This window comes from Schistocerca piceifrons, chromosome 2, assembly GCF_021461385.2.
Source record: "Schistocerca piceifrons isolate TAMUIC-IGC-003096 chromosome 2, iqSchPice1.1, whole genome shotgun sequence".
Classification (NCBI taxonomy): Eukaryota; Metazoa; Arthropoda; class Insecta; order Orthoptera; family Acrididae; genus Schistocerca; species Schistocerca piceifrons.
In genome coordinates this window covers 436634128-436661268 of record NC_060139.1, presented here as the reverse complement: position 1 = coordinate 436661268, position 27141 = coordinate 436634128, and the positions used below count along the sequence as shown (strand labels likewise).

Genomic DNA, 27141 nt, shown 5'->3' with positions numbered 1-27141 from the left:
GCGCTTGTGTGCTCACCTTGTGTTTTGGTGTGATAGATGTTGTAAATTTAAATGTGTTTCTCTTATTGAAGTTGTGTGCATTTTTTCCTGTTTTTCAGAAAATGTATCCTTGGAACTGCAGCAGTTGCTTTGATGTTCCCCATGATAAAGTTTCTTAGAATCAAAAAACAAATGGATAAGATGGGAAATTGTGTACAATTTTTGAATGGAATTAATCAATGCTTATACTAGTTCAGCATGTTTGGGGATTACCTAGCAGTTGTCCTATTTAGCAGAAATTTTGCAGACTCTTTTTTGGTGATCATAACATGATTATATAGTAGGAATTGTACTATTTTAACCTCTTAGAAAATTACCAATAACTAATGGCCACCTTAATGTACCATGATACGTTTTCTTTTAATTTTTTGACCAGAATTAAAAAAATCTGAAACCAAATAGAATAATAAAAAAGACTATTTTATGTGTTTAACAGCAGTGGACATGATGGTAATGAAAAACTGTAAAAATCATGAATGTTGAATTTTCAAAACTGGAAGTTTCCTTTCCATATGGTACAAGACTAGAAAAAAAAATAAAGATGTAGGTAGGTGGCAAGAGTAGTGATGTAAACTGCATTTTCTTAAAGGCTTGTATGAAGAGAGAGGATGATTAGCAATGTTGGTCTTGCCTTTTATAAATCAGATGTAAATTTAGACTCACAGAATATATTTAGACTCACAGAATATAACTTTTAAATTGGCTAGAATTACTCGAAAAGACACTTCAGTTAGCTAAAGATAGAAAAAATGTAATTACCAACAAAACTGTGAAAGTGATTTGAAAGACACATACAGAAAGATGAAAGTATTTTGAACTTTCAGAAGAAAGCTGCTTCATTTATTAGAAGGTGAGAATGAGTATACTTGATCAGATACTTTGGAGAGGATTAAACAGTGAAGTTACCCAAGATCTTAGGCCAAAATACATTGCAGCATAGGACAAGATACAAGTTAATATCAGAGAGCAACAAACTAGATAACATACTCATTCAGAAAGCTGAAATTATTCTGCCTGAGATTGCTAATGTGTCATCAAAATTTCTTATGACTTTGTGATAGAACAACATACTATGCAGACCTGCATTTCACTACTTCTTGCCACTTCTTTTGGAAAGCTGAAGAACACATTTTCCAGCATAAATCCCATGGTTTTTGTACAAAATCTTGAAGTGTAATATTTATACTTGCTGTGAAAAAGCACATGACATTGTTTTGCGTGTATTCATTGTTACGTTTGCTATTATTTTTGCACACATCTTCATGTAAGGTCTAGAACATCTCTGTGACTTTGTCACTGACTCCAGTTTGTGTACAGTGTACTTTAGGTCACCTGTTAAGAGAACTTCAACTCCCTAGCCTTCTCTTTGTACATTAGATAGTTTAAATGACAGATTATATGTGTTGAATAATTAGTCTGCGGAATTGGAGGCATTGCTGGCCCTTGGCTATGATGAGGAGGACTGTGAGATAATGCCTACTCTGGGTTTTTAATCTCAGCATCATTCATCCTGATCATCTTCCTGGACTATAGGCACTAGGGCAGTTACACTGGATAGCTCTCCGGTGTCCTTATCAAGTGGAGTATGCTGGCTGTGGGAACCCTGTTACTGGCAAGAACTCATGATATCTGTGGCTTTATTATGGAAGTCAAACTGGAGTGCAAAGTAAACTAAATAGTCCACAGTGTATAACAGTTCCCTAACTTATAATTTGTTTCCACAATAACAGCCCATGATTGTTACCTGCAATGAATGCAGGTGCTAATCATGCCAATTTTTTTAACATGGTTTAAACAAAGCATGTATGTCCCTCAGTTCAAACTTGTATGAATGGCATTTGCTCTTAAAAATTCTCATCATTTTCTATATTGTAAGTGAATTATCAAACTGTTAAGTATATTTGATATGAATATAATAGAGGGAAAAATTCCACGTGGGAAAAATATATATATAAAAAAAAGATGCTGTGACTTACCAAACGGGAAAGCGCTGGTAGATAGACACAATAAAAAACACACAAACACACACACAAATTTCAAGCTTTTGCAACCCAAGGTTGCTTCATCAGGAAAGAGGGAAGGAGAGGGAAAGACGAAAGGATGTGGGTTTTAAGGGAGAGGGTAAGGAGTCATTCCAATCCCGGGAGCGGAAAGACTTACCTTTGAGGGATTTTACATATGCCTGCCTGTGTCTGTATGTGTGCGGATGGATATGTGTGTGTGTGTGTGTGTGTGTGTGTGAGAGAGAGAGAGAGAGAGAGAGAGAGAGAGAGAGAGAGAGAGAGAGAGAATACCTGTCCTTTTTTCCCTCAAAGGTAAGTCTTTCCACTCCCGGGATTGGAATGACTCCTTACCCTCTCCCTTAAAACCCACATCCTTTCGCTTTCGTCTTTCCCTCTCCTTCCCTCTTTCCTGATGAAGCAACCTTGGGTTGCAAAAGCTTGAAATTTGTGCATGTGTTTGTGTGTTTTTTGTTGTGTCTATCTACCAGCACTTTCCCGTTTGGTAAGTCACAGCATCTTTGTTTTTTATATGTTGTTGTTGTTGTTGTGGTCTTCAGTCCTGAGACTGGTTTGATGCAGTTCTCCATGCTACTCTATCCAGTGCAAGCTTCTTCATCTCCCAGTACCTACTGCAACCTACATCCTTCTGAATCTGTTTAGTGTATTCATCTCTTGGTCTCCCTCTATGATTTTTACCCTCCACGCTGCCCTCCAATACTAAACTGGTGATCACTTGATGCCTCAGAACATGTCCTACCGGCCGATCCCTTCTTCTGGTCAAGTTGTGCCATAAACTCCTCTTCTCCACAATTCTATTCAATACCTCCTCATTAGTTATGTGATCTACCCATCTAATCTTGAGCATTCTTCTGTAGCGCCACATTTCGAAAGCTTCTATTCTCTTCTTGTCTAAGCTATTTATCGTCCACGTTTCACTTCCATACATGGCTACACTCCATACAAATACTCTCAAAAACGACTTACTGACATTTAAATCTATACTCGATGTTAAGAAATTTTTCTTCTTCAGAAACGCTTTCCTTGCCATTGCCAGTCTACATTTTATATCCTCTCTACTTCGACCACAACTCCATTCTCTTATCCTCGTTTTGCTTTTGTTGATGTTCATCTTATACCCTCCTTTCAAGACACTGTCCATTCCGTTCAACTGCTCTTCCAAGTCCTTTGCTGTCTCTGACAGAATTACAATGTCATCGGCGAACCTCAAAGTTTTTATTTCTTCTCCTTGGATTTCAATACCTACTCTGAATTTTTCTTTTGTTTCCTTCACTGCTTGCTCAATATACAGACTGAATAACATCGGAGATAGGCTACAACCCTGTCTCACTCCCTTCCCAATCACTGCTTCCCTTTCATGTCCCTCGAATCTTATAACTGCCATCTGGTTTCTGTACAAATTGTAAATAGCCTTTTGCTCCCTGTATTTTACCCCTGCCACCTTCAGAATTTGAAAGAGAGTATTCCAGTCAGCATTGTCAAAAGCTTTGTCTAAGTCTACAAATGCTAGAAATGTAGGTTTGCCTTTCCTCAATCTAGCTTCTAAGATAAGTCGTAGAGTCAGTATTGCCTCACCTGTTTTTTATATATGTTAAGTATATTTGTTATTCAAGTGAATACATGTTGCAACAGGCCTCTTTCATGTGTTTTACTGTGATTTTTCAGTATGTAAGGCAAAAATGTAACTGCTTATTGTATAGTGGAGCTATTGCATGGTTGACAGGCACATAAACAAGATTGGAATCATTGCTAAGATTTTGTATGTTCTTTGCTTGGAACATATTGTCCAAAAGCTTTCTGTCTTGTTTATGTGCCTGTTAACTGCTCAATTCTTTGACGTTGTATGTATTGTACCCAGGACTTCCCTGTATCATTGTAGCAGACAAAATATTCTAAAAGAAAACAATGTTTATTTTCACCATCTCATTCGCATATATGTGTAATGGAGACTGTGAAAAATCAACTTTTTTGAAATATAGAGTTGTCACCACTCACAATGAAATGTCCATTGTCAGTGTTTGAAAACAATACACAAACAGTTTTTCTATGATTAACATTTATAGTATTTTGCACTGTCAGCTCATCCTTATAAGAACCAGAACCCTTAAAAACTGGAATGAACATTGATGAGAACTGGTTAAATTTGCCTGCAAGTTAATGCAAGTATATTTATATACTCTCCACTATTGCTATTGCTATTTCTTTTACACATCTCTTTTGTATTTCAGTGACAAACATATTGAACGAGACCTCTGTAAACAGTGTGAAGAGGTATTTCAATTGGAAGCCCTACAGAAAGATGACAACATAACACCTGAATTGATGATAGAATGTTGCACTCAGTTGCTGAAGAACGTGGATGTCCTTGTACCAGTCCTGAAAGGTGTGCACTTGTGGGTTACAAACTATTATTCAGTTCTCTCTGGTGGAGAAATGTGTATACCCTGGAATTGGAAACTCTGATTTTTTTGTTCATAGAGTTCTTGATTAATGAGAGAAATATCTTAAATATGTGTAGAATGAAGAATGATAATGTTATTTGACAATATGGCTTTACTTAACTCTGTAGCAAGTAAATTATTGTGAACCATGTAAATACAATCTGTATAGTATTACATGAATGCTCAGAATGTGAAAGGAAAGATAAATTGTTACAGAATATGTTTTTGTATCACGATGTACCTGAAAATTAAAATAGTTGTGTATGTTGAACATTTTTTTTCTTCTTATAGAAAAAATTTTTCTGATAAAATGTCCAGATTATTGTTATATTGCTGAACTCAAATCTTGCTACTGAATTGCCAATTCTGTTTGATTAATATTTGCACCATTTCAATTAATTTATTTTCTTGACATTTAGAACCATTTGAAAATATCACCATCTTCCTGCCTCACCGTCCACCATTTTCACCATGCAAATGCGCACACTTTTTAAAAAAATAATTTATTTTTTACAGTGGAAAACCCAGGATATAATTAACCATCCTATGAAAAGCACAATTGCTATTTACCATATAGTGGAGATGCTGACTCGCAGATCGGCACAAGAAAAAGACTGTCAGAAAATGAGTTTCTGACCAACAAGGCCTTCGTCTGAGATAGAACACACACACACACACACACACACACACACACACACACACACACGACCACACTCTCTGGATGCTGAGGCCACATGCAAAAAGCTGTGCATGATGAGAAATTCAACTGGTTGGTGGGGGTAAGGGAGGCTGGGGCGGGGAGAGGCAGGTATAGCAGAGTAGGGCAGCTAGGTACAGTCGGGAGATTAGATGGAGAGTGTCAGGGGGAGAGGTTTAACAGAAAAACAGAGAGGTAAAAAGACTGTGAGTGCATTGGTGGAATACAGGGCCGTGGCTAGAGGGTAAGGACAAAGGTTGAGGCCAGGAGTGTTATGGGAATGTAGGATTTACTGCAGGGAGAGTGCCCAACTGCACAATTGAGAAAAGCTGGTGTTCTGGGAAGGATCCAGATGGCAGTCATTGAAATGAAGGACATTGTGTTGGGTGGCAAGCTCAGCAATGAGTTGGTCCTGCTGTTTCTTGGCTGCAGTTTGTTGATTATCATTCCTGAGGAGACACCTTGTTAGTTGTTATGCCCTCATAGAGTGCAGCACAGTGGTTGCAATTGGTTTGTAGATCACATGACTGGTTTCACATGTAGCCCTGCCTTTGAAGGGAAGATGATGCTTTGACTGGACTGGAGTAGGTAGTGGTGGGAGGCTATACGGGACAGGTCTTGTATCTAGGTCTATTACAGGGATATGAGACATGAGGCAAGAGGTTGGGAGCAGGAGATGTGTAGGAATGGGTGAGGATATTGTGTAGATTCAGTGGGCGGTGGAATACTACTGTGAGGACGTTCCTCATTCGAGGGCACGGCGATAGATAATTGAAACCCTGACAATGTGATTCAGTTGCTCCAGTCCTTAGTGGTACTGAGTCACAAGGGCAATGCTCTTCTGTGGCCGGACAGTGACACTTTAGGAGCAGTTGGGTGATTAGAGAGATAAGGCATGGGAGATCTGTTTTTGTACAAGCTTGGGAGGATAATTATGGTCTGTGAAGGCCTCAGTGAGGCATTTGGTGTATTTTGAGAGGGACCCCTCATCACTACAGATGTGACGGCCATGAGTGGCAATGCTGTATGGTAGGAACTTCTTGAAATGGAATGGGTGGCAGCTGTCGGAGTGAAGGTACTGCTGGTAGTTAGGTTTGATATAGATGGAGGTACTGATGTAGCCATCTTTGAAATGCAAGCCAACATTGAAGAAGGTGGCTTGATGGGTTGATTAGAAACTGGTGAAGCAAATGGGGGAAAAGGCATTGAGGTTCTGGAGGAATGTGGCTAGGGTGTCCTCACCATCAATCCTGATCATGAAGATATCAGTGAATCTTAACCAAGTGGGTGGCTTGGGATTCTTGGCAGACCATGAAGGTATCGTCAATGAATTTTAACCAGGTGAGGCATTTGGGATTCTGGGCATTTAGGAAGGATTCCTGTAGATGGCCCATGAATAGGTTGGCGTAGGATGGTGCCATGCATTGTCCATAGCTGTACCCCAGATTTGCTTGTAGGTAATGGTTTCAAAGTAGAAATAATTGTGGGTGTGGATATATGGATATAGTTGATCACAGCATTTAGGAAGGAGGATGTAGATTTGGAATCTGTCGAGCATTGGGAAAGCTAGTGTTCAGTAGCGAAAAGGCCATGAGCATTAGAGACGTTAGTATAAAGGAAGGTGGCATCAATAGTGACGGGCAGAGCACCATTGAGGGAGGGGGGGAAGGCAGGAACTGTGGAGATTTATTGGTGGAAATGGTTGGTATCTTTTATATAGAAGGGTAGGGGGTAGATTGCAGGTAATAGGCTGAAGGTATTGGTCTAAAAGAGCAGAGATACTCTCAGTGGGGGCACAGTAACTGGTCACAATAACTGGTCACAAAGAGGCGTCCTGGGTAGTTGAGTTTACGGACTTTAGGAAGCATGTAGAAAGTAGGAGTGCAGGGAGTGGTAGGGGTGAGGAGGTGTGTGTGTGTGTGTGTGTGTGTGTGTGTGTGTGTGTGTGTGTGTGTGTGTGGGTGTGTGGGTGTGTGTGTGTGTGTGGAATGGGGTCACTGTGGCAGGGTTTGTAGGTGGATAAATCTGACAGCGGGAGGAGTCCTTCCACCAGGTAATACTTGTGGTTCGAAACAGTGGAGGAGCCTTCATTATCAGGTAAGATTACAAGGTTCTGATCAGTTTTGAGGTGGTGGATTGCAGCTCTTTCAACTGATGTAAGGTTAGTTTACATGTTGAGGTATTTGGGAATCCTGGTGAGGCAAGGTTCAAGGTTAAGAAATTCTAGAATGTTAGGAAGGAGTGATTTGGGGGATAGTTGGGGTGGGTGACAGTTGGATGGAGGAGTGTACTGAATCAGGCAGGTTTCAACATTGGTCGTTGGTTGAAACACAGGTAGAAGAGCTACCAGAGTACATTATTACTGTTCTTTTTTAGTGTTGCTACCAGGCCTGGTAGGATAGATAAGGGTCATGAACAGTGTAAGATGTCGAGAAACAATTGTGAAGGACACGGAGATGCCGCATACTCATGTTAGACAGTGTTAACACCTGACAGAGCTTGAAAGGGTCCTCATTGTGTGTCTTTATTTTGCTGGCTGGTTGAATTGTGGAAAAAAAAAAAAGGCAACTATGGCCTGATGTTGTTGGATTGCATGGGAATATGGGGACAGGCACGTTTGTCGTCAAGTTCTTGGTCACCCACATTTGACTACCACAACCATTTTTCAACAGGATAATGCTTGTGCACACAGGGCACAGTTCTCTGTGGACTAGTTGTGTAATGTCGAGGTACTCCTGTGGCCAGCAACCTGATAGAACACATGTGGGAGCAGCTCCATCCCACTGCAAGTATCCAGAATATCAAAGACAAGTAACTGCAGTTGTGGGGCAGCTTGATTCAGGAGAGAATATGACGACTTCAATACACCCTTCACAACCAAATTAGTGCATGCATGTAGCCCAGAGTGTGTGCATTGCCACATCGATAAGTGGCCCATACAGTTGAGTTCTCTTTAAATTTGACTCAATAGTGTAATCACTGAAATATCATCATATACCTTCTCACTTAACCTATGAATTTTAATTTTGTGTCCTCCTTACCTTTTCTTTTTTTCTTTTTTCTTTTTGCTAGGCAGTATAAAATAATGATAGCTATGATGAAGTCAGATTTGTGTAATCTGCATATAGATACAAATAACTGCTCAAATGTTGTAAGATTCTTTGGGCTGTATTTGCTACTGAGGCCCTAATACACTAATCAGCACAATGGTTTACTTAATTCAAGCTTTATGTTGTTTGTGGACTGCATGAAGAGTGTGAAGTCGATTAATGTTTGAAACAAATCACTCATGAGCAAGTTTTTGTTTGTCAGAAGGAGAAAGGAGTATAGGAAAACAGTTCTTAATAAAAGGGTACACAATTTTTAGGAAATATATTTATTTCTACAATGTCTGAGAAACTTTAAAAATATAATCTTCACAACATGTAGCAAACAAATTGTCACATACAATACAGTTGAACATGGAGGAACATATGGCCATATTCTGGTATACAACATATGCAGGGGACTTATAGTCTGAAGCTAAGTAAGACACAACATTCAGAAAGGTGATATAATGTACAACATGGACAGCAGAGTCACCCAGTTTGTGTGTTCTTAAAATGTAAACAAAAGATATGAAATCAGATGAAGAGTAGAAATGGAAAATATTTTAAGTGCCATTTTTTCACAAAATGGTTTTTCAGTGTTAGCATTCTTGGTTATCTGTTAAATGTTCCTAGATTTGAGATAGATGCCAAACCATTCAGGGACTTCAGGCCAAACTGTGCTGGAGTTCCTAAATTTAATACATGTTGTTTCTTCCAAAGAAAAAGAACAGAAAACACCCACTGTTAATAATGCTATTTATTTAGACAAAGAGTGTCATTACCAGTTTCAAAGTGACAGGTTCACCTTCAGACAGCTGTTCACATTTATATTACATCTGATGTTGGTTACAGTAGTCATCGGAAGAAACAACCAGCAACTAATGTAATATAAACATGAACACTTGTCTGAAGATAGAACTTGTTAGCACTATTTGTGTAAATAAATAGCATTATTAACAATGGTTGGGTGATGTTTTCTTCTTTGCAGGAAGAAACTTGTGCAAACTGTGTTTTGACAGTGAGAATCATTCAGTTTCCTGGTATGGCACTTAAAATGTTCTTAATAAAGTATTATTTTTTAATTTGTCTAATTTTTTGCTGTGATATGATGAACATATAATTTTGATTTATCATAATACCTTATCAGTTATGTACAGAGATACGTTGTTTTTTTCACTCTCCTGGAAAATGTCAGGTTTGACACAAGTTTCCTTTTCCACTCTTCAATTACAAAAGTGTGTACAGCATTTTTCTCACTCTAATTTGGTGCAGATCTTTGAGAAGAGATGTATGTTTTAAACTAACAGGAAATTTCGTCTCTAAAGTTGTTTAGCACAGCCTAAGAAATGAATTATGAAAAATTAAATATAATGAGATAATCCAACTAACAGAAATTCATATGTAAAACACACAATGTGGTCACATTGATAACACACAGCTGACTGAACTGACCCTATTTCTGTGAGCATTAAAACAAGTGAAAAACAAAAAAATAACTGTACAATTCAGGTACCCAAATCATAATATAAAGAAAAATAAATCTGTAGAATTACCATACACTGAAGACACTAATATTTTTTTTAATTTACTGCTTCATCAGAGAAGATACAAAATTTAATGCAATGAAGAAATTCAAAAATTTAAGTTTGTTTGTAAGCATTAAAACAAGAAATTAATGAATCAATTGCACACAGAAGTATTGAACACAGCCAATGTTCCAAAACACACACAACAGAGGAAATAACATCTTATATTACATTTTATCACAGTACTTCTTTAATATTTACAAACAATTTATATAACATACTTCAATGTATCCTCAAAACCATGATTGAGGACATGTACAGAAACGTTCGGTTGGTATGCTGAGCTGTCATCAGCAATTATTTTAGAATTGTGTAAGTGATGAAAAGTGCTCTGTCTCCAATCAGTTTTTTTATACACACATGTGAGTAAGTTGGATGAAAATAAAATGAAGAAGACTGAAGATAGAGTATGTCATCTTTCTTACACTGCTTTTTCAGTCAAGGAACTCAATTGAAAAGTGTTCCCAGCTTCTCCTCGTACAGAGCTATAATAAGCATTATTGCACCACCGACAGCAATACCCAAAATATGAATGATAAGATCCTTGATGGTAGGAGGGTCTTCACAGCTGGAATTCATTTCCGGCAACTGCAACAATAAACACACACATTTGTTACACATGAAAGGAGACAGATTTGAAGACAGCATAACCTTACTGTGCAAGAATTCAGAGATGGTATTTACTTATGATCTCAGTGTAACTGATTATGCACTGCATAAAATGGACACAAAAATTTGACAGAATACCCAAAGGCACACCATTAATGGCATTTACTTTCTTGGTGACATGATTTTTTTCGGTCATAATAAGCATGAAAATAGCAGAAGTTGCGAGTGTTAGCAAAACTGTCATGTCCGTTGTTCCTTAAATCAAGGCAGTACCGCAAAAGTTAACTCTTGTGATATTCATATTTTAGTTTGAGTAGCATGAGAAGGATATATCCCACAAAAATTATGTTTCATATTTGATTCTGATCTAATACCATGTGTACTCAAAACCAAACACTGATGATCATTAAAACCTCTTTGTTCAGATGGAAAAATGTTCTTTTTTCGTCTGAATAAGTTTATGTCAGAGAATTTAAGTACCTCTCTGTATAACCTATCGTAGTAAGACATGAAACATTGGGCAGAAAATTATACCTAGGACCTCGGCTTTGGACCCAGCAAACCTGTGAAATGCTTCACTATCTTCCTTTAGTCTCACCTGATGATGATCTCAAACATTACAATAGTCAATAATGGGTTGCATAAGTCCAGTCTCCTATATAGGTGTAGTAAGCTCTCCCAGAATTCTCCTGATGCACTAAAGTTTCCAGTTTTCCTTTCCTACTTTTGACACTATGTGCTTGTTACACTTTAACTTGCTTTGCAGCATTACACCTTGGTATTTAATTAATGTGACTGAATCAATCAGCAGATGATTAATGCTGTCTTCAAAGCATTACAGGAATGTTTGTCTTACTTATTTGGACCATCTTACATCTACCCACATATGATGCAAGCTGCCATTCATCATGGCAAATAGAACTTTAGTCAAGTGACCCAGAATCCCCTACAGTCATTCAAAATGACTTTCTCTGCACAGAACAAAATCATTATTGAACAGACTCATTGTTACTCATCCTATTTGACAAGCTGTTTATCTGTGTGGAGAACAAGAGTGGCACTGTCGCACTGGGACAATGCTGACATTATCTTTTGCTCTGAAGAACACGTCCTTTCCAGGAGAATGTACTGGTTTCTATTCATGTAATCAAAAACTCATGGAGCCAGTCACTTTGAGAAGCTGTTCTGTATGCTTGAAGCTTTTATAAAATTGTACTGTGTGATACAGTGTTGAACCCTTTCCAGAAATATGGCATCTCCCCATTGACCTGCATTCATAGTGTGCAGGATGTTTTGTGATGTGTCCAAAGAAAGAGTGTCTTCTGCATGAGCAGCGCTTCCTATATCCATGGTGATTTATCGACAAAAGCTTTTCTCCTCCAGAAAACTCATTCTGTTTAAGATTAGACTATGCTTGAGGATCCTGCAACAAACTGACATTGAGGGTTTTAAATATGTAATTTTTCATACATTCTTCTGATGATTTTATATATGGGATAAGTTGTGTTTTTTTTCAGCTGCTTGGATCTGTTCACTTCATGGAAGTTTTGTAAGAAAAGCAAACTTAGAAAGGGACCAATGCCAAACAGTACTACCATCACAAGACTGAATGTCACTCGATTTGCATTGTGAGCATGGGATGCAGTAAGGAATGTATATAAGTTGAACAGAAATGAATGGAGAATCATTCTAATGGCACAGATCACAAATGGGGGAAATTCACTGACATAAGTAACTATGGCAATGGCCGGTTTGTAATGGCCAGCACCTGGAAATGAGCATATGAGAAATGGTGAAGCTGGTCCACTGTTCACTTGGTATCAAAGCAGGAGAGGTGGGATGAGGGGCAGATCTGATGAAAGAGTACAATGGCAATGCAGGTTCAAGTGTTTTGGAGCTCACGGTTTAGCATATGTTGTTGAACATGGGGTAACCACAGAAGATGACCCCTATGTGTTTGCATGTTGATCCAATGTCATCGTCAGATATGATTGCAATGGGCATTGGATCATGAAGAGTGGACTGTGAATCAATGGAAACATGTCGCCTTGTCAGGTGAATCACGTTTCTTGCTACACAAAGCTAATACTCATGTCTGGATAGGCTATCATCCACCTGAACTGCCACTCAAAAAATGCACCCACCACAGGTGGAGCAGCCCATGGGAGGATATTCACCTGAGCTTCCATGGAACCTGTGGTAGTAATCGAAGGCAACACAATAGCTGTGAACTATATGAACATTACAGCAGATTGTGTGCACTACTAAATGCTCTATATTTTCATCAACGGTGACAGTATCTTCCAGTACAATAACTATCCATGTCACAAGGCCAGAATCATGCTACAGTGGTTGGATGGACATGATAGTGAACTTACACTGATGGCTTGGGCACCAAATTTGCCAGACTTGAGCTTGATGGACGCATGTGGGCCACTATCAGGGCCAGTTTCAGGCCCTCACACTGTCGGCCTGTTTAATGGGAATTACATGACCTGTGCAGAGACATTTGGTACTGCATACTTGAGGAAACCTACCAGGGACCTGTTGAATCCATGCCAGCAGAATCGCTTCTGTATTGTGTTTCAAAAGTGAACAAACATGCTGTTAAGGATATGGTCATAATATTTTGGCTCATCATGTAGCTCTGCTTATAGAAGGTTGCCTGTCTGAATTTTAGTACCCCGTTTTTGAATTACAGTTACAACAATCTGTTTCATCAGCATGTTCTGAATACTATTGAACCAAGATGCATCTTTCCTATCCTTAATAAAATTAGTCAGTACATACTTGTCCAGAGCGCAATGTATGATAAGTCAAAACTTTTCCCAGAGATCCTCAGGGTCCATCACATTTGAGCTAAGTGATGCACATTCATTTTTAAGTCAGATGTTAATGCAAGCTTATCTGCTCTGCCAAGTGAAATGAATCTCTCCTAGCTTTCTAAATGGATTTATTGCATGTTTTAATTACTGGAGCTATAAAACTGAAGTTGCCAATCCCTGTATCATTACTGCCACTGCTAAAAATGTAAGGTCTGTTTGTAGTCGCCGATGCTCAGATGTTTAGGCCGTCTATTTCTTAAAGCCAATATTTGAAGAAAACCTACAAAATTACATTGCAGTTCTAGTTATCATTTCCACTGCTAGTGAATGTGTAGACACCCCAGTCTGTACTCTATAAATTAAAAGACGACAATTGCTCCTCCTCCGCTACCACCACCACCACCACCACTACCACAAACTAGTGATGAATGTAAAGTAACTTTAAAACTTAAACTACGAAATGACACATGCACAGCTGTGACTTTGACATATTATTATTGTATTATCTTCTGATTGTCAGCTTCATCCTGATGTTTTGTTTCATGGAGTTCTGGAAATGATGAAAAATAGTGAAAAACTGACACTTCAGAATGAATATTCTACTTCGATGGTAAATTGAGAATATTGTATCAATGAAATCTGCTGAAAAGCTTGTGTTTGGAAATGACTTTGGCTTTATTTAAAGCAGATTCATTCATATGGTATAAAATATATATTCAAGATGCTATGCAAATTGGATGTTGAACCATTTACATTCAAGAGTTCTTTCTTTACTGGTGATTCTTTATGTTTCTTGTGAACAAAAGTTGAATGCAAGTGTCTATAGCCTATGATAGGGCATGTTAAATCATAGAATTAGCAGATTATGCCAATCAGAAAAAACCTATAGAACTGTAAGAAACAATTCAATATTTGTTTCATAACACATACTGTAGTCACTAATTGATCCTGAACTGTATGCTGCCAGTAGAAATCAAAAATTTGTGCTTGAATGGTATTTCTCTATTGTTATGGGGATTAAGCCAAAGAAAAGTGCCAGTAATTATTAGTACCTGTCAATATAGGTTCCATACTGTAATCTCTTTGGTATAACATTTTTTTCAGTTTTGAGCCAGGAGAGGATAAAGTATCAAATATGGAGACAAACTGCATGCGATATTCCCACTTTGTAATTTTCATTTTGTTCCTGTAAGAGGCAGAACTCAAGCCCTGCAAAGTTGGTGGTACAATACCACACTTCCTAAAAGAACTGTTTGCTGGACTGGAACTCAAATCTGGACCCTTTGACACATACAAATTAATTCATTAAAGGATATCTCACATTTCAAGACTGGAGTCAAAATGTGATGGAAGACTGTATGAAAAGAACTTAATTTATGGTATTTATGTCCATTTGCTCCACCAGTTGTGTAAGTTTTGCCAAAACAATTATCATTTTTATCATTACAGCCTGCCCCCGTGTTCCTATCAATGTTCTCCTACATTGTTTCTTTCTTTTTTCTAACTGCTGTTTTCAGTTTACTCTAATAGCTTAGCTATCACAGTGCTGTGAAGCATTTACATGGAGTATTATAAATATATTAAAAAACCCTTATGTGTTATTTCTATCTAAGTTACTTCTAAAAGTAATACTTACAAGATCTACTAAAGCTATATACAGGAATGAACCAGCAGTGGCAGAGTATATCCACATGGCAGCATCCTCATATTCACCCACCCAAAGTCCACACGCCATGCCCAAAAAGCTAAGCACTGAAGAAAGAATATTGTAAACCACTGCACGACGAATGCTCATGCCTGACTGCAGTAGCACTGCAAAATCACCTGTAATGAGAAAGACTTTTTGAAGTTAAGCTCAATACACTGAAATGACAACACACTAATCAGACAAATATGAACTTTCTATGACAGAAGTTGTACCATGAGAAAGAAATTAAAAGATGCTTAAAGTCATTTAAAATCTCTTTAGAATGTCTCTCTAATTGTTTTATTTTGTAAGCAAATTTTGAGGTATGGTGATTTACAGAAAAGAAAAACTGGGAACTAGTTTCTCAGTTTACAATAACAATACGAGTTTTTCTGTAGGAATATGTTTGCATATTTGCTTGTAGGAGCTTAAGTACACAGCCAGCTTTCATCATCAGTAGAAATATAGGCCTCACCATGCTCTATAGTAACTTAAAAAAGATCAAAAAGAGCTCTGAGGTGTCCCGTAAATTTGTAATAAAGGATGAATCTCTGCAGACAAGCTCAGGAGATGTATATTACCAGGACAGAGTCGAGTACTGCATTTCTAGCCAAGCTTCAGCTTTGTGCTGCTACAGAACAGTCACAGAGATAGCAGCTGTGACTACAGTTTCATTGATAATGAACTTAAAGCACTATTTGCTTTTTAATGAGGGACTCATGCTGTGCATTGCTCATGCCACAGGCTTGCTAACATGTGTTGAAAGCATGTTTTTACACTTTGCAGAAAACGATAAATAAATTGCCATGAATCTCCTCCACTTAATATGGGAGATAGGACCATTGTAGACTCATGGACAAGTAATTTTTCTCATCTTCAGAGCTTAAATGACTCTGCATCCAAGTAGTTACATAAGTGATTCACTGACTAAGTGCATGCGATGATCTTCAAACAGATGTCAACTCACCTTACCTAGGTTTGAGGATTTAGAGTGTTCCTTAGTCAATTCCCACATAAGTTCAGGAGATGTCAGTCTGTCATTAATGATGTCCTCATTTGTGTGTGTGTGTGTGTGTGTGTGTGTGTGTGTGTGTGTGTGTGATATGACTTTACTTATCTGTAAACCACATAATTTGTAATTACATGGGCCATGTTTTAATTCTGTACTATTCCCTTTTCATAATTCTGACAGCAAATCATCTTAACCTCAAAGCTGATCTGTATAATAATTACTCTAAATCCTCACAACAAAGAAATTAAATTAGTGTAGTTTCAGTTCTCTGAGACTGCAGATGTGTGTGCAAGTTGCACTTACACGTGTGTGTGTGTGTGTGTGTGTGTGTGTGTGTGTGTGTGTGTGTGTGTGTGTGTGTCTATTGGTGACAAAGGCTTTAATGTCTGAAAGCTATGATTGTGTGAATCTTTTTATTGTGCCTATCGTAACTCAGCATCTCCGCTATATGGTGAGTAGCAACTTTCTTTCTATCGTATTGTTACATTCCATCCTGGATTTTCCATTGTTTGATTAAGAAATTAACTCTGACAGATTTATTCTCTTTCATCTGATGGTTTTCTACTATTTATGTTTCTTATGCAGCTAATATTTCTCCATCATACATTTTTTTTTAAAGCTTTTGCTTTGCTGTTAATAATTCCAAAAGCTACTGACAAATGTGAACGTACTACTACTGGCAGAAGTTGAGAAATATCACTACAAACCAATGATGATGCCTGTGATGGCTCAGTTACAGAGGCTCTTACAAATTTATGGATATCACTTTCCTGAAAGAAGAAGGTGAACACTTACCCAATTCGTGAGGCAATTCATGAAAGAAAACAGCTATTGCAGTAGCCAAGCCTGCAGCTGTGCTTCCGGCAAATGCTGTTCCAATGGCAAGACCATCAGTTAGATTGTGTAGTCCGTCACCCACAATCACTACCCATGCTACAGATGAAACATCATGGTCATGGCTGCCAGCTATGCTGGTGGATAGTCCATGGCTGTGAGTGTGCTTTCGGCTGAAGCTGTTTTTTCTCTCTGGGCCCTGCATGATGATGCCAACCTCCAGATTGCTTCCAGTCTCTGCAATGGTCAAAATGTTCTCAGTTACCACTTTTTTATACTTGCTGTATTTCTATCACAGTTACAATTTTTGTGTTTGGTGACTCTGTAATTTTGCGGTGAAGCTTGGTAAGTGCACTTTCCTTTCTCATCTCAAAAGTTTAACTGCACGAAGCAAACATGAAAGACAATTACATTTAATTGTTTTACATAATGAATCTTGGCTTCTCAGACCTTTCGACCTCAACTGAAATGTTTGATTCCGTATAAATTTTGGTGTTTTGTTTTTTACTTAAATTATATATACTCAACATTTAATGATAATTTTGCATGTAATTTATCACCAAAACACTATTTTTCTGAAAACTTAATTTTATTTCATATCAGTCCATTTAGCAAAATTGATCTTGAAACGTGAAAATGAGTTACACAACTGTTAAATGAGTCAAAAACCACTTTAAGTGAAACTAATATTATTATGCTTTAGTTTTCTTTAATTTTTCTATCATAATTCAACTGACAATTGTATGAAGACAGGAAGCTGATAAGTTTGCATATAATAAAAATTTGCAACCTTTGTTATTAGGCACATAAATCTTCACAAAATAATTATTTACAGGAAAAATTTTATTAATTATACTTGAAAAGTAATTTCAATTAAGATAGTCATAAGAAAATTCATTTGAACTACATCTTGTTCTAGAAGGATGTGGAAGCTATGTACAAAATACTTACAAAAATTTTAGGCACTAAACCGCCGTAACAGTTTCAGTTGTTGTTGAGATTGGTCAATGCAACTATCAAGTTTTTTATGTTGTATTGAAATGTTGCACAATGCACTTACTTAAAGAGTGGTGTTGTAGAAAGTGTCAAAAATTTATGAACAAATACTAATGATGTCAAAAAGCAACAATATTCCAGCAAATTTTACTGAAACAAATATCTTGGGCCTACTAAATGACAAGCATAAAAAGGAACCTACACATTAGACAACGAGGCAACCATAGCAAGATAAGTAACATTTATCTGCTAATATAATGTTTCCGCACTTACGAAATTCTGTAGACATTGACAACACTAGAATAGTTAGTTCAAAGTAGGATAGTTACTTTCTGTACATCTACAAACATTTTTTGATAGTAGGGGATATGTAGCATTATACTTATGAAGCAAAGTTTCAAATTACATTATTGACAGCAAATTTTGTAGTTGATGAAGCCATGATGAGCCACGGATGCACCTTCCATTTTTTATAGTATCAACTGAAATGGAGAATGGATTGGTTCCTAGAGTACTGCCTGTCAGACTGCTTTCTTATAAGCTCAGTTTATGAATACCGACTACTGGAGGATAATAATGAAGCAAATCTCACTCACATTCAACAGTCAATATGTCTAAAACATTGACAGGCTGAGAACAAAGCTACATCTACTTTACTGGGAAAGAACATTGGACATTGTCTTTTTGGAATACAACACAAAGGTGTTTGTCCCTGCAGTTTCCATGAGGAATTATCTAGAAACACTTAAAGGTGTTTGTTTCTGCAGTTTCCAGGAGAACTAATCTAAAAATACTTGCGGTGCACAATATCATCATTCAGCAGTTATGGTTTTCAAAACAACATGCTGAGATCTGTAATCGACAACACTATCATTCAGTGCAAAGTTGTACATCTCTCCATTCAAATAAACAACAACTGTGCAGAAAGGTAACTATTATTACATTATTGTCTATGTTCATGGGCCCACTGGTCTGAGAGATCTGTTACTTCAGAGCAAGTTCATCTTCTATAAAATATTGCTTCAAAGTATATCTCCAGATAGCAGATACCATCAAATCATTGATGCATCAGCAGGGTCATACCCAATGTGCACACAGAGATGTGCAAAAACTAAGCGGAGAGGGGAAGAGGGGATTAAAAAATAAAGACAATTTAAGAATTAACTAGGAGAGGTACGTTCCTCTGTTCTGCCTTTGAGAAGAAGTCTTTCCCTTGGCCTGAGATTGTAAACACACACTCTTGTCATTCCATCCAAGATGCATCATAAAGAAATGACTACTGATGTCGATACTTGACATCGGTCATATATCAAAAGTGCACTTGGTTCATACTGCTGCCTACACAGTAAGCTCATGTTCAAAAACACAGTTTTTGCTATTACTTTGCTACAGCATTCAAGAATCTCAAATGCTGGTGAGGTGATGTTGAAGCAAATATGCCATCTGACCGAAGACTTCTGATTTTAGAAGATTTCTGCCATCTAAGGATTGAAGTGAAATTGTTTAACCTAGAGTGCTTTAAAGTATTTAATGGGAATGGGAAAAAGATCACATATGTAACACATCATTTCATCTCACTTTCTTTTATGTCAGGAACACTCTTAATAAGAGCTCAGTGTCTTATTTTGAAACATATACAGGAGATTTTGGTACCAAATGTAGCAGAAAGATTGAGACAGTTAACAAAATAGCGTCCTTCAAATTCCAGTAGAAGGAGCTGATGAAGAGCACTGATACAGCTCCATTTAGATATTTTGAAAGTTTGCCTGGCTACCTTTTCCAAACATTTCAATTTTGTTTTCATTACAGTTGTAATCACATCTCCCATGATAGTGTGTTCTGTGATATAGTTTGTTGGCAGACTGAAGAACAAACGGTGCTCATGGGAAAAGTGGCCTTTTGTGGACGAATGATGTATTTGCTGTACAAGATGACTAAAAATCAGTTTCTCATCCAGCAACGCATAGCAGCATGTGGTGATTTGCATAAATTTTTCTGATGTGTGTTTATTGTGTTAGCTTCATTCGTTACTAATTTCTGTATTGTGTGTAATATTAAAACATTTAGTGGAAAATATACACTTCATGCATGTCTGGACACTGCCTTGCCATTCGTTTAAAAGGGAGAAGGGCCCAGTATAATATTATGAAACATACTGTAATTGTTCCTTGTGATGTATTTAGGTGCAGAGTGAGGACTCTGCTGTTCTCTCATCAGATTACTGACAGACTATATATTTCATTATTTTTCTGTTTGTTTGCAATTCCAATATGCATCTCTCTTTATTCATGACCAAGTTTCAATTTTAAAATGGTTCTACTACTACATTGTTATTTTTTATATTTCATTTTTGATCTGTTAATTGTACTTAATTTTAATTGTAGTATAACAACTTCCTGTCCTGGTCTCAAAATTGTTGTGTTAAACTGTTCCATTTTGTTGTTGAAGTTTATGTACATTAGAAGTAAACAGTACAATGTCAGCTGCAAAATGCCTGTGATTCAGATAGCTGCTGTTAGAATACACTGTCTCATGTACACAGTTTATGCATCCTTTAGAGCTGTTACAAATAGTTCTGATGATATGAAATTTTCTTCTCTGACCCCCTTCATTTATGAATAGCCTGCTATTCTTATAAATTATAATGGTAATCTATTTTCATTATTATTAATTTTTAAATTTATCATTTAGGATAAGGAAAAGACTTCCCACAATTGGTACTCTTTTATCGGCTGCAGATATTTTTCAATACCTATTTCAGGATTATTTTCAGTACCTATTTCAGGAAATATGGCACTTATAGCCACACATAAACAATGTGTGCTAATGCATAACACACGTTAAACAAGTAGAATACAAAATATGAAGGTCAAATATGGGTAACAACATCAATATGTGCTAATGAATAACACACGTTACACAAGTAGAATACGAAATATGGAGGCCAAAAATGGATAACAATATTATTGGACACAGAGGACAATTTGCCTACCGTTAGGGAAAATGGAAACATTTCTAGATGTCTTTCTTACATTCACAGCACTAGATATGCACCTGGTGGTCAAAGTTGGAATTAATTTTTTTCCAGCATAAATCGATTCCGCATTAACTCATTAGAATATATGCACACACTCACTGCCATACTCTCCCATTCCTTTCCCCATCCTATATTCTTTAAGAACTTTATAACAATAATGGAAATTCCTGGTTGGAGCAATATGTAAAATAAGGGAAAGACAACCACTCACCTATAGTGGATTCATGCGTGGAGCACAGTAACACAAAACAGAAAACAGCAGTCACACTTGCTTTCAAGCACTAGCTCTTTTTCCTGATATAGTGCACACATTAACACACACAGCCACTCAAATGCATACTCCCATGGCCAGGGGCAGCAAAAGTACACATATTCACTCACACAACCATGGGAGTGTGCATTTGGGTGTCCGTGTGGTTGTGTGTATGAATGTGTGTACTGTTGCTGGAAAAGAGCTAGTTCTTATTTAAAGCAAATGTGCGTGCTGTTGTCTATTATGTGTTACTGTGCTCCATGCATTGATCCGCTGTAGGTGAGGAGTTTCCCTTTGGTTGCCTTTCCCTTACTTTAAGAATTTTATTTCTTTATTTTATATTTAATGATAACATTTCAGACTCCAATGGATATCATGTCCTCATCAATCTACCACCTGTTTTACTGATTCATGAATGTTTGTTTATTTTTTCATCTCACCTTGCAAAATGTGCATATAAACTAGTTAATTTTCTCTTGTTTTATTATCAGAATATTAATTTTGCGACTCTGTTATTCACTGTAGCTCAATCTTAACTCCAATTTCTTAATGTATTGCTCCATTTGTCAGGGATGTGTGTGTATATTCCTTCTCCTACCCTTCCTCTTCCCTATTCACCTTACCAAGTAGTTGCAGCCAAAGGTTCCAATAACAGGAAAACCTAACTCCAAAAATTTTTGCAAGGAAGGAAACAAATTGAAAAATTACTTTAGAAATCCAATGTTTGGAATCTGACCACTACACCTGGAAATATTTATTGTTTTATTTAACTGACAGATATGGTAAGAGATAAGCAGAATAATAAAACAGCAGGACGTGAAAAACTGTTAGTATAAACTTTCCCCTTTTTGTATCACAATTGGACTTATTTTCCTGAAAATGTAGAGCAGTGTCATTGGTTGATGGACCTGTTTACACTTGTCACAGGTAATTGAGAGAGACTCAATTAGCAATGGCTAACAAAAAACAAGGTGTTGAATTTGCATTTGGCTTCATGTCTTCTACTTCACCACCGCATTAAGCTGATATTGGAGAAGGTGACATAAAGAAAATATATTCCAAAATTTCTTTACCTCATCCTATTTGTCAACACACACAGAAACATTAAAAAAGTGGTGAAAAATATTCTACAAAAATATGAACTGATCTAAGTTATATTTTCAATATTAACTGAATATTCATCAGTGACATGAATTAACAGGTTACTGATAGCTTTCACTTGTAAGTGGTCTGTTCAGAAAATCCCGAAACTTTGTCCACAAAATTTTTCTGTGGTTACCTTTTACTTTTTGTGCATGGTCTCCTTCAAAATACTCTCCTCCACAATTGATACCCCACTCCCAACACCGTTTCATCTACCAGAAGCAGTCTTGGTATGCCTCTTGCTGGATTGCGTGAAGCACCGTCTTGAATTTTCTTTTATCTTGTCTATCGCTGCAAATCTTCATCTTTTCAGTGGGGTTTTCAATTTTGGAAAAAAAAGAAAGTTTGCAGGGGCCAGGGTCAGGTCTTGAGGTATGGAAGATGAAGCAGCACAGTGATTTCATTTTTGTGCAATAATCAAGTACCAAAAGGGATGAATTTTCAGGTGCATTTTCATGATGCAAGAGCCATGAATTGTCTTGCTACATTTCAGGCAGTTTCCTTTTCATGTTTTCTTGCAGTCATCATAACATGTCCTGATAGTACTATCGATTCACAGTTTGTCCCTGTGTCATGAATTCATAATGAACTAATATTTCAAAGTCAAAGAAAACTATCAGTATTACTTTGACATTTGACCTGACCTGACAAGCTTTTTTGGTCTTGGAGAAATTTTCCTGGCCCATTACAAAGATGGGACCTTGGTCTCAACATCATAGCTGTAGACCCATGTCTCATCACCAGTTACAATTCTCTTAAGTAACATCTTGTTCTTATTTGCATGATCCAAAAGCCCTTCATGGGTTGTGAGGCGGAGGTCTTTCTGGTCTTGACTCATGAGGCACGGGATGAACTTGGTGGCAGCATGATGCATCACAAGATGCTGTGTCAGGATTTTATGACATGTTCAAATTGGAATGTTACATTCTTCTCCATTCTCTCAGACAGTCAGTCTTTAATTGGCACACACAATTTCATTGATGTCCTTGACATCAGTCATCACTAGACGTTGAAGGGCGTGCTGAATGAGGGTCATCTTCAACTTCTATCTGGCCATTTTTAAAATATGTGAACCACTTGTAACACCAAGTTCAGCTTAAGCATTCATCATCATAGGCTTTCTGTATCGTTTAGAGTGTGTCCATAGAGTTTTTCTTGAGTTTCATGCAAAATTTAATCCAGACATGTTGCTTCTCTAACTCTGCCATCTCTAAATTCGCAAGCTGTGCGACGCAATATTCAACTCAATGTAGCAGTGAACAATAACTAACAGACATATAACAATGAAACTTCCAGGAGCTACACAGTGAACCTAAGCATGTGCAGGGATGCTAACCGCATTTCACTTCAACTCACCATTTATGCAAAATTATGAATTTTCTAGAATTTTTCGAACAGACCTCATAATCAAGTACCAACAGGGATGAATTTTCAGGTGCATTTTCATGATGCAAGAGCCATGAATTGTCTTGCTACATTTCAGGCAGTTTCCTTTTCATGTTTTCTTGCAGTCATCATAACATGTCCTGATAGTACTATCAATCATAGCTGATGACCATTTAAATGCTGTACAATTTGCAAAACAGGGAAACAGTTCCACAATAGTGAATGCATGTTTATCAAATGATGGAAAGGGAAAGACTGCTATCCATAAGTGAACAAAATAAAAATACATGAAATTTTAACTTACCACCAGAATTAATTATTTTCTGCTGCACGTCCAAATCTTTGGTGGCAATTTCTTTCTTGTAGCTGTTTGCTCGCTAAAATTTTAAGTGTAGTGTTAAATCTTTATAATCTGGCATTAAATCACTGAATAATCGTCAAAACGTATGTCAGGCAAAATATATTTTTTAATATCTGTCATTCAAAAGACCTACTTACATGTATCCGCAGAACAGTTTCCATACAGTAGAAAAACATTATGGCTCCAAATACAACTAGACTGTGAAATGCATGAGCCACATGGTCATCACCAACACTTAATGCCTGCAGCAATTGAAGACACTGTTAAATATTGCTCTAATTACCTACTAATGAAGAAAATTGTATGTTTTGAACTACACGGTACATACATGTGGAAGCATGTGTAACAATGCATCACCACAAAGAGTTCCCACTGCTGTTGCAATCAGGAAGCTCAGCACCTGATGATAATATGCCTTGCTTGCTAAAGGCACCACAATGAGTCCTATTATGCCACTCACACTTATAATGGCAATGCTTAAAGTGGCATACAACCATGCTGCAACAAAAATGTATGCATATATGCATATAAGCATCTATCTCCTAAAGTTAACAAACTGCACAAATTGGGTACAGCAGTCTTCCTCAAACACTGCAAATATCAACTTTAAATCAAAATATGCAATAACACATAATACACAAAAATAGAAACTAAACAAAAAGTTGAATAAATACAGAAGAAAAAACTACTTCCTGCCTCACTTTTACCTTTGTTTCAAAATGAGATAATACTTCAGCAAGTGTGTTAACATCTCAGTATCATCATACTCACTGAAAACATATGATCTGAAACACTTGAGAATTAAGGTATCTAGTACATTTACCAGTATATAAATTTTATAAAACATTCATTTACACTTGCATTGAAGGAATATCTTATAATATGGCTTTTTTGCCTCATAACCTTTCTTACATTTTGAGTGGATAATTATCAAAAGTGGTCTACATTCTTACAGACTTACTACCCTTCGTGGTAATGTAAATAGTTTGTATATGAGTTTATGTAAGGCTGGTTCAGAAACATATTTCCATGCAAGTGACATGTGATTTAGTGCCCTCCCTTCCACCCTTAGACAGAAGTTGCCTTTCCTTGGGCTGTTAGCCCGACCCTTGAAAATAAGACTAAATCTAGTGTTTGCTAAAATGGGTTGTTTTTTTCTGTTAAAATAAATGCTACAAAGACATTTCTCTGTAACAGGAATATATTTCTAACATTCCAGCACTACATGTTAAAGGAAACAATCTGTGTCTGTTTAAGGTGATTCATAAGCTGTTTGAGAGTTTTTAGTTGAACAGAAAGGACAAGACTTATTCTATTCTTCTAGCTTCAATAAAAATGTGCTTTGCTTCAATAAAAATGTGCTTTCTATGAAATGGAGTGGAAAGAATGAAAATATATAATTTGTTATAGTTTTTAATTTAGTAATGGAACTCATTAATTCAGTAATTTATGAATTACTTCACTGTCAATTGGAAAAAGTGGAACAGAAATGCAAAAACATCACCTAATTTTATGCTTTTGTGTTAAACATGACATACTATTTAACTGCATTAGTTGTGTGTTATATGTGAAGAAAACTCACTAGGAAGTAGTTAAATTTTACAAAATTTGCCACAAAAGTAGTTGAAAATTTATGAACATGGTCAAAATTTTCAAAGTATGTAACTAAAAAGGAAAACTTGTATGTGACATAAAGGAAAAATATTCTGTTAAAAGAGTCATGTATAATTCTGACAGTTATTCAATATATGGACTAGCAATTTTTCCCTTGGATAAAAATGTTATATGGAAATTTTTCTAGACTTTAGTTAGTAAAATCTATCAAAACAGCATCTGATTCTATTGACATCAAGGTATCACTTTCAATGCTAAAGTTTACAGTCCATATGACTATTCTTGAGCAAATTTTGCTCTAAGGTCTTGACTTCAAAAAATCTTCTTCCATATTTAGCTACAGATATAAGCAAAGTCCAGAGGATTTGGAAGTTTACAAAAGTATTTGGAAATGTGTCAAACAAATAGCTTTTTGGAATGTGATATAATTACCTTTTCAAAGAGCTTTCAGTAAAAAGAATGTGCGCTTCGATAAGAGTTCATTGTTTGGTGGAATAAGAGCCCATTGAGGTAGACACTTAATTGATAAATTTACATTTCAAATACATTTGTACTAAGTAGGACAGTATTTGATCCTGAAGTCAGTGGTAGGTCATGAACATACATTTGCAGAGTCTTGTTTACTGGTATCAGTTTTTCCTATTAATTATGCTACATCTTTATACAAATTTTGCACTAGAGGAGCTTGATTGCTTGATGCTCTGAAAGGCTGTTGTTGATACCTACACTAGTGTCCAAAATTAAAGCAACAAACCACTATTTGTGCATCCTGTGCCTAATTCACAATATAATTGTACAAACTGTCAATGGATGTCGGTACACTCATGTTCTCACAGAAGATGGCATTCTGGTCAACGGATAACTTGCCAATGATAACATTAGGCACCTATCAAATGGGTTACTGTTTGCCGGGGTAGTCCCACATCCATCATCACTGTGTACACAGTCACAGTTGGTGCTTTATGGCACAGAGAAGACACCAACCAGGCTCTCTGAAATGGAGAGCCATGAGAAGAATGGAAGCAGGACAGCCGCAAACTGATGTGATGTGATGGCTTAATGAGAATAAGTTTGTTGTTTTTTAGATGTGGCAATAGTTTATAAAGCTCTAAAATGTATGCCGAAGACCAGGGCTAGGCCGACCACGTGTAACATCAGAAAGAGAGAACCATTATTTGGCTGTAAGCACACGATGATACTGCCTTAGCACTGCATGACAACTGGCATCTGACTTCACTGCATCCACTGGATGTGTTGTAGTGAGGCAAAACATGTACAGAAAGCTTCAGCAGAGTGGCTTTTATTGTTGGAGACCTTCTGCATATGTACCTCTGATGTGTCTTCACAGCAGGGAATGTCTAGAGTGGAGCCGTCAATGTGCCACCTGGATACTCAAACAGTGGGCCACTGTCCTTTTCACAGATGAGTCCTAAATTTGGCACGGACAGTGAGTCTCGGCGGATTCGCATCTGGAGGGAATGTGGAATACAATTTCAGGACCCAGCCAAAGG

General features: G+C 37.1%; 2 protein-coding genes across 4 annotated transcripts in view; one reads left to right on the top strand and one right to left on the bottom strand.

Annotated features, from left to right (window-relative positions):
* Positions 1 to 4772, top strand: part of LOC124777296 (T-cell activation inhibitor, mitochondrial-like) — a 344729-nt gene extending 339957 nt beyond the window's left edge. For both annotated transcript variants that reach the window (XM_047252648.1, XM_047252647.1), the window contains one exon: positions 4289 to 4772. In XM_047252648.1, coding sequence (XP_047108604.1) covers positions 4289 to 4523 — 235 coding nt within the window. In that variant the 3' untranslated portion in view covers positions 4524 to 4772. The remainder of the gene's footprint in view (positions 1 to 4288) is intronic.
* Positions 4773 to 8558: 3786 nt separating this feature from the next.
* LOC124775077 (zinc transporter ZIP10) overlaps positions 8559 to 27141 on the bottom strand; it is a 314104-nt gene continuing 295521 nt past the window's right edge. For both annotated transcript variants that reach the window (XM_047249883.1, XM_047249881.1), the window contains exons 5-10: positions 24345 to 24514; positions 24154 to 24258; positions 23960 to 24032; positions 16802 to 17077; positions 14944 to 15131; positions 8559 to 10461 (exon numbers count right to left, since the gene is read on the bottom strand). In XM_047249883.1, coding sequence (XP_047105839.1) covers positions 10321 to 10461; positions 14944 to 15131; positions 16802 to 17077; positions 23960 to 24032; positions 24154 to 24258; positions 24345 to 24514 — 953 coding nt within the window. In that variant the 3' untranslated portion in view covers positions 8559 to 10320. The remainder of the gene's footprint in view (positions 10462 to 14943; positions 15132 to 16801; positions 17078 to 23959; positions 24033 to 24153; positions 24259 to 24344; positions 24515 to 27141) is intronic.